This window comes from Penaeus japonicus, unplaced genomic scaffold (genome assembly GCF_977035675.1).
Source record: "Penaeus japonicus unplaced genomic scaffold, GWHDUDI00000001_assembly GWHDUDI00000009, whole genome shotgun sequence".
Classification (NCBI taxonomy): Eukaryota; Metazoa; Arthropoda; class Malacostraca; order Decapoda; family Penaeidae; genus Penaeus; species Penaeus japonicus.
The window spans coordinates 11,107,629-11,115,128 of record NW_028234411.1 but is presented as its reverse complement, the minus strand read 5'-3'; the positions used below and the strand labels follow the sequence as shown (position 1 = coordinate 11,115,128).

The 7,500-nt window shown below is 38.9% G+C and overlaps 1 protein-coding gene across 5 annotated transcripts in view; it reads left to right on the top strand.

Moving 5' to 3' along the window:
• Positions 1–7,500, top strand: part of Rad23 (UV excision repair protein Rad23) — a 16,827-nt gene that overhangs the window by 8,157 nt on the left and 1,170 nt on the right. For 2 of the 5 annotated variants that reach the window (XM_086539707.1, XM_086539710.1), the window contains exons 5-10: positions 1,306–1,399; positions 2,428–2,593; positions 4,858–4,918; positions 5,031–5,158; positions 5,950–6,086; positions 6,943–7,500. The exon at positions 6,943–7,500 is cut by the window's right edge and continues 1,170 nt beyond it. In XM_086539707.1, the coding sequence (XP_086395833.1) occupies positions 1,306–1,399; positions 2,428–2,593; positions 4,858–4,918; positions 5,031–5,158; positions 5,950–6,086; positions 6,943–7,053 (697 nt within the window). In that variant the 3' untranslated portion in view covers positions 7,054–7,500. The remainder of the gene's footprint in view (positions 1–1,305; positions 1,400–2,427; positions 2,594–4,857; positions 4,919–5,030; positions 5,159–5,949; positions 6,087–6,942) is intronic. The other 3 variants (XM_086539708.1, XM_086539711.1, XM_086539709.1) reach the window with 2 other exon arrangements.

Genomic DNA, 7,500 nt, shown 5'->3' with positions numbered 1-7,500 from the left:
TCTTTCTCTCTCGCTCTCCCTTCAAATCTGTTTTTGTGTTAGAATTAAGGGGTTTTCCTTTTCATTCTCTCTCTTTCTCTCTCTCTTCTCTCCTCTCTCTCTTTCTTCTCTCTCCTCTCTCTCTTTCTTCTCTCTCCTCTCTCTCTTTCTTCTCTCTCCTCTCTCTCTTTCTTCTCTCTCCTCTCTCTCTTTTTTCTCTCTCCTCTCTCTCTTTCTTCTCTCTTTCTCTCCTTCCTCTCTCTCCTCTCTCTCCTTCTCTCTCCTCTCTCTCCTCTCTCTCCTTCTCTCTCTCTATGTCCTTCCTCTCTCTCTATCTCTTTCCTCTCTCTCTATCTCCTTCCTCTCTCTCTATCTCCTTCCTCTCTCTCTATCTCCTTCCTCTCTCTCTATCTCCTTCCTCTCTCTCTCTCTCTCCTTCCTCTCTCTCTCCTTCCTCTCTCTCTCCTTCCTCTCTCTCATCCCTCCTCTCTCTCTCTCTCCTTCCTCTCTCCTCTCTTCCCTCTCTCTCCTCTCTCTCCTCTCCTCCTCCTCCTCTCTCTTCCTTCTCTTCTCTCCTCTTCTCCTCTCTTCCCCTCTCCTCTCCTCCTCTTCCTCTCTCCCCTTCTCTTCCTTTCCTCTCTCTCCTCTCTCTCCTTTCTTTCTTCTCGCTCCTCTCTCCCTCTCTCCTCTCTCCCTCTCTCTCCTCTTCTTCTCCTTCTCCTTCCTCTCTCTCCTTCCTTCTCTTTCTCCCTCTCCTCTTCTTTCCCTCCTCTCTCCCCTCTCTCCTTCTCTCTCTCTCCCTCCTTCTCTCTTCCCTTCTCTCCCTTCTCTCTTCTCTCTTCTCTCTCTCTCTCTCTCTCTTTCTCTCTCTCTCCCCCCTCTCTTCCTCTCTCTCTCTCTCTCTCTCTCTCTCTCTCTCTCTCTCTCTCTCTCTCTCTCTCTCTCTCTCTCTCTCTCTCTCTCTCTCTCTCTCTCTCTCTCTCTCTCTCTCTCTCTCTCTCTCTCCTCTCCTCTCTCTCTCTCTCTTTCTCTCTCTCCTCTCTTTCCTCTCCTCTCTCTTTTTCTCTTTCTCTCTCCTCTCTCTCTCTCTCTCTCTCTCTCTCTCTCTCTCTCTCTCTCTCTCTCTCTCTCTCTCTCTCTCTCTCTCTCTCTCCCTCCCTCCCTCCCTCCCTCCCTCCCTCCCTCCCCCCCTCTCCCTCCCTCTCTCTTCCTCTCTCTCCCACCCTCCCTCTCCTCTCGATCTTTTTATTCATTATTTCACTTGTCTACTTTGAAATACCAATAACAGATTTACCTTAATAGTAACTGAAACCCTTCTTATTTCAGGTCAGTGGGAAGTGCAGAATCTTTGCTGGTGATGGGTGAAGAATTTAACAGGATGGTAGAGAACATTATGGAAATGGGATATGAAAGGTCGCAGGTTAGAGACGCATCTCTTTTTTTGTTTTATCCGTCTGGATATCTCAGTAGGCCCCATTCAGTAGGTATATGGCTGCCAACACCCAAGTAACTGTGAAGAGCTGACGAGATCTTAAAATTGTTTGATGCTAGATGTGTTATTGCGTGTTTCACATAAATTTTCCTTGTCATTATCCTTGTTGAAAATTTCTGTTATAAAACTTCATTTTCAAATAAATTTCTTCAATAACTATCAAATTAATGCAAGAATATGATGAGAATTCTGTTATGAATAAATAAGCTTGCTTACTGCTATCACTTTGTACGTTATGCAAAACATTCAGAGCTTAGGTTGCCTATTTATCCTGTAATTGCTTTCCATGGTTCTGATTTCTTTTTACAGTTAACTGGGAAAAACATTGCTAAACCATTTAGGATAAAAAAAAGAAATTTTGATGAAAGAAAGAACGTTATGAATTTAAGAATAACATTTTTGTGAGGCCAAGTTTATTGAGTGGCAGTTGAAAATTGATGCCAAGGTTGAGCCATATTCACCACTTCCCAGTCAGTGTGTGAAGCATCATTAACAATTCCTTTTACTTAGTTATGGTGGTTAAGTTGAATTAAATATAAGATGTATGAAGTTATTCGCAAATCCTAAAATTGATGTTTTAAGACATTCAGTGATCCATAAACTATTGCACAATAATCTATGCCTCTGAGTGAAAGGATGGGACCCACAGAGATATCCAAAACAAAAAATATGAAAAGTTTATGATATATATTTACTCCTGATAATGTGTTGATTTCTGTTATTAAATGCAAGTAATTTTATAAGTTTCAAAGAGCAATCACTCCACTTCATATTTTCACTTGTTAGCATAAAAATATGAATATATTTTGAATACTGCATAATGGGAGCATTCAGAGAAAGTATTTTTGAGGAACAAGTATATGGTTATTCTAAGTAATAGGTGTATGATTATTTTGTTGATCATGAAGCATTCCTCATTATCAGCAATAATGTTGAACTTTGCTCCCCCTATCCAGGTTGAACGTGCATTGAGGGCAAGCTTCAACAATCCTTACACGGCTGTTCAGTACCTAGTGGACGGGATCCCCCCCAATCTTGAGGAGCCAGCCGCGCAGCCGGCGCAGGGTGGTGACGGGGGAGGAGAGGAACAAGTGGTTGCAGAGGGAGAGGCAGACCCTGATGGTACAATTTCAGTTAATTGTGTTAATGATCTTCATCATCTTTCTCCCTTTTAGATTCATCTTAATCTTTTCATCCCCCTCTCTTCTTTTCTTTTTTTTTAGTCACCCTTCCTTTTCTCTCTTCATTTTCTATTTCATTTGTATTTGTTTTTTTCTTCTCCTTATTCTCTTTTCCTTTTATGTTGCCATTTTCTGTTATGTTTCTTAATTCTTTTGTTAGTCCCTCTTTGTTTCCTTTCCCTACTCATTTCTTTATTATTTCTAATCCTTTCCTACTCCACCTTTTCCTCCACCTCCTCCTACTCTTACTCCTAGTCCTCCACAGTGGAGGATCTAAAAGGACAAGGGAAAGCAACTTCTGTAGAACCCCCTCCCCCCCTCAATTACACTTCTTAGTTCTACAAGTGCAGTTGTAGTGTTTACAGGCTGTTCAAAACATTAAAACACAATAGCTTTGTATAAGAATTGCATAAAAACAATTGTTTTTTTTTTTACAGAATTTAATTAGTAGAATTTTAGTTAATAGTTGGGTACTCCCTCACGCTAAGCCCCCTATAAATCTTTCTAGATCCAACAGTCCTCCTCTGCTCTTCTTTTCCTCCTCCTCTTTCTTTTTCAGGTCACCACTTGTTTCCCTTTTTTGTTCAATTTATTTTTTCAAAAAGCTGAACAACAACAAAATATTAACACATAGGAAGGTTGATTTGATATTCCTCAAGTTATATCAAAATGACACACTTTAGAAATGGAACAAAATCATAAGGTGAGGAGCACATACTATGAGGTATATAGCTGTAGCCAGACCATTGCATGGCAGAGTATCTCTGCAACTTCTGGGCAGGACCATCAACTTTGACTGTTTTGCTTTGACTATGAATTGTACACACTAAGGCCTGAATAACACTTGCACACAGGATCATGTCAAAAGGACATTAGTATTTCCATGGAATCCAGAGGGTGTTCCTGGTCCATCTTTAAGGGAGATATTAGAATCCAAGAAGTTTCATTAGTAATCTTGCTAGAACAACAACTCCTCCAAGCCAGTATTCTGACTCAAGGCAGGAGATCAACCAAGACAGATTAGGCATCTCGCCTATTGTCAGGGTCAGGCATAGGGAAACTCCAGTTTACCACCAGGACACCTAGAGGGGTGTCATCAGGCAGGATTTATAGTCAAATGCTTGAGACATGAACATTGAAAAAATAGTTTCAGATTGAGAAGCACAGTGCAGTAAACTTCATATTGTTTTTTTACTGTTGTCTGTCTCATGTTAGATTATGTTGATAATTGTTTGTACTTACAAGATGTTTTATGACACTTCAACAGGCATATTTGAGACATGTTAGATAATAGGGAAATGAAATGCTGTCAACAATTAGACTTCCCAAGTATGCTACAGATCCATGTATTACTACATTTGTATGGTCCAATGAAAGGTACGACTTCTACTCTGTTTACCACTTTGTTGGCCTCCAGCAGAGAAGATCATGTTAGATACCTATATTGCCATGGTGCCATTTTACTCCCAATTTTGCTGCTAACCATTTCTAATGCAGCTTCCTCCTCAGAAGAAAAGAAAGAAAAAAGTTTATTTATCAGTTTGTAGACACACAGGAGCACATGCAGACACACTTGCACATGTACACAAACATGCATACAGGCACATATGGAAATGTGTGTATATTTATATATAATTCTTCACCAACTATTAACCCATTCACGCTGGGGCGATTCCGGCTTTGAATGGTCATAATGCCGGGGTTTTCGAATGCATAAACCTAACGCCTCGAGATTCTCGGGTGCACAAGCTGCAAACTTGGGCTGCCAGCTCGCTCACCCCGAGCGGCATCCTTGCCCAGATATCTCGTCACTGGCATCTGACGCAAAAACCACGAAAAGTGTCAGCACGTCATCCGGCGCGAATGGGTTAAGAAAGTTCTGCATAAACTGATATTCTTTTTCTTTATTAATGATTGGAAAGCAAAAAAGTGCATACAAATGGAGCTAATGGTACCATTTCCAAGTCTGTATTGGACAAAAACAAACATTTTATCCTGTAACTCATGTGCCAGAGTATGTATAGATCCGGTTAGGTCTTGAATATATATTTTTTTTATTTTTGAGGTTTAGAAGATGAATCAGTGGTTTCAAGAAGGTATGCGTGTCCAAAGAGATGAGTGAATGGAAGGGTATTGAATTATTTGGTGATGGGAAGAGGTCTCCAATTTTTCATGCAGCACTGACTCTGCCATGTTATATTACAGAGGATCCTTTAAACTTCCTTCGGTCGCAGCCTCAGTTTGAGCAGATGCGACAAATGATTAGGTAAGTCATGGGGCTGGTAAGGAATAGTCAGTGTTTGAAATAAACAGGGTGGCAGTAAAATGAAAGCACGAATCGCTCACAGATAACTGCAGAAGACTGTATAATTTTCCAGGTCAAATCCATCATTGCTGGATGCATTCATCCAGCAGATTGGCCAAACAAATCCGCAGCTACTTCAGGTGATCCAGCAAAATCAGGAGGCCTTTGTGCGGATGCTGAACGAAGGGGGCAGTTCTGGAGGTATGTGAAACACTTGAAAGGGCTAGTCTCTGTGATGAATGTTCATTTATTTTTTCCTTTGATTGGGGTTCACATGCACTGACTATGAATGTTTTAGGTTGACAGATGAATTATAGTGTCTTATGGCAGTTTGTAAGTGGTCTTCAAACAAATACTCCAAAATGCACATGTCAGGTTTTTTTGTTTTTTATTTATTTATTTATTATTTTTGTTTGTTTATTTTACTTACTTTATTTTTTCCTTCTTTCATATTATTTGTTATTCATGTGTCGCTTATTTTTATTTTTTGTTATCCTTCTCCTCTTTATCTTTATCTTCCTGTTCCATATCCCCTTTTCTTCATACATTCACACATAACCTGAACCCTAACCATGATGATGTAGATACTCATCTACATATTTTCATATTTTTCTTGTATTTGTCTCATTCTCCTTTCCAATATTTTTGTGATCTGTTTGTAAAAATATAGATATATAGTATCTTCACTAAAAGTAAGATAGTCTCTAGTTGTTTTTCCTTTTTATATAACTAGCTTTCATCAGTTAAAATTCATATGTGATATAGCTTTTAGAATTAGAGGTTTCTGATGTATCAAACTCGGCTATCTTAAAACTCTTTGATCTCTTAATGATATAACATTCATTAATATATGAGATATAGTCAGAGATCAGGATATGCTCATTTATCTAACCTAGTTATTCAAGTGAAATTAAGAAATGCATGTTTATACAGATAATTGTAAACAAATTCGTACTATTATCTGATACACATTTGTTATTTTATACTTAAAGGACCACCCACTCTCACTTCAGGTGGAAGCACAGGTGGCGGTAGCGGTAATCAGGGCGGAGATGGCAGTGGTGGCCGAGCTGCTCCAGGACAAAATGCAATCCTTGTCTCTCCTCAGGATAGAGATGCCATTGAAAGGGTAAGTATAATAACCCTCTCCCTGAGTTTTCCCTGCTTGTGCTTTGGTTTTAGCTTATTGATTTTTTCGGTAGTCTTGTCAGTTTCCGTTGAGCTTTTTTAACCCATTCACGGCAGGGCTTATATGTGAGTGGTGCTGCTCCCACCTACTACATAACAAACACACATAGTGACTAAGTGCAAGATCTCACCCAACTTACTACCATGCTGTGACTCCTTGAACACTTTTCACCCGCCTGCTTCAGTGGGGTGATATTTAGAGGGTTTTTGTTTGTTTAGGTTATTTTCACAATTCAAATGGAACTGCTATGATTATGTGCACATGTAATAATGTAAAATATATGTTTCGAGGGAGAGATCATGACATTCTAGGACATCACCCGGAAAGAGTGAAATATCACATTGACGTGATAGGATGTCAACTGGCGCAAATGGTTTAAAGCCATTTTTTAAGCCCCAGATAAAAAATTTGCATAGGACATGATAATCTAGGAGGTCTTTGAAGCTGTCTGTTATTAAAGTACTGTTGCACTTGTGCTCTCCTTGAATTTGACTTAGAGTCAAATTTAAACAATATTACAATTGTTATAAATGCTGTTGTGACTGAGAGTTAGAAGCTACTTTTCTTTTTCTGTTTCAACAACACATACAATTTCAAATAATAATCTAACAAACAAGTAACAGGAGTCAGGTATTGTAGATGTGTATTACAAATTTTCTTTGCATATATTCCTCACAAAAATTATTTAATCGATTCTGCAAATAATTTGTACATTGTGATATTATGCAATGAAACTGTATTAGTTCATTTATGTTCATTGATAATATGGACTGAGTATGTTCTTTTTCCTTTTCAGCTGAAAGCTCTAGGTAATTTCCCTGAAGATGTGGTAATCCAAGCTTACTTTGCCTGTGAGAAGAATGAGAACCTCGCTGCAGAGTTTCTCTTCAGTCAGACTTGGGATTAGGTTATACTTGTACCCTCTCTTTAACAAATTATAAGTTAATTTAGAATATGAAATCTCTTGTTAAGTGCACAGCTAAGCTATGGGCTGATTTCCAGTGGCTTGTTATCTCGAAATTGTCCAAAGAAAGTCAATTATACAGATTTTCATATATCAAAACCTGAGTTCATACATGTTAGGAGACCCTGTGTTTGGTGCAGGTAACTGACCAGCACTAACTATTATGTGGTTGTATGCTTCAAACACCTATGCTGCCACTCCTTTGTGTATATAATGTGTGTGAGATCGCTTTCATGCAGATTCAATATGTTACTATTAAGAGGTAAAAAGAATTTGAGTTTTAATTACCTTGTCCTATGCTACTGACATGACACTGGTATCAGCTGGTAGTGCACTGTCCAGTGATAGTGGGAAAGTTTTATCTGAACTATTTACAGGGATTCCATCAAA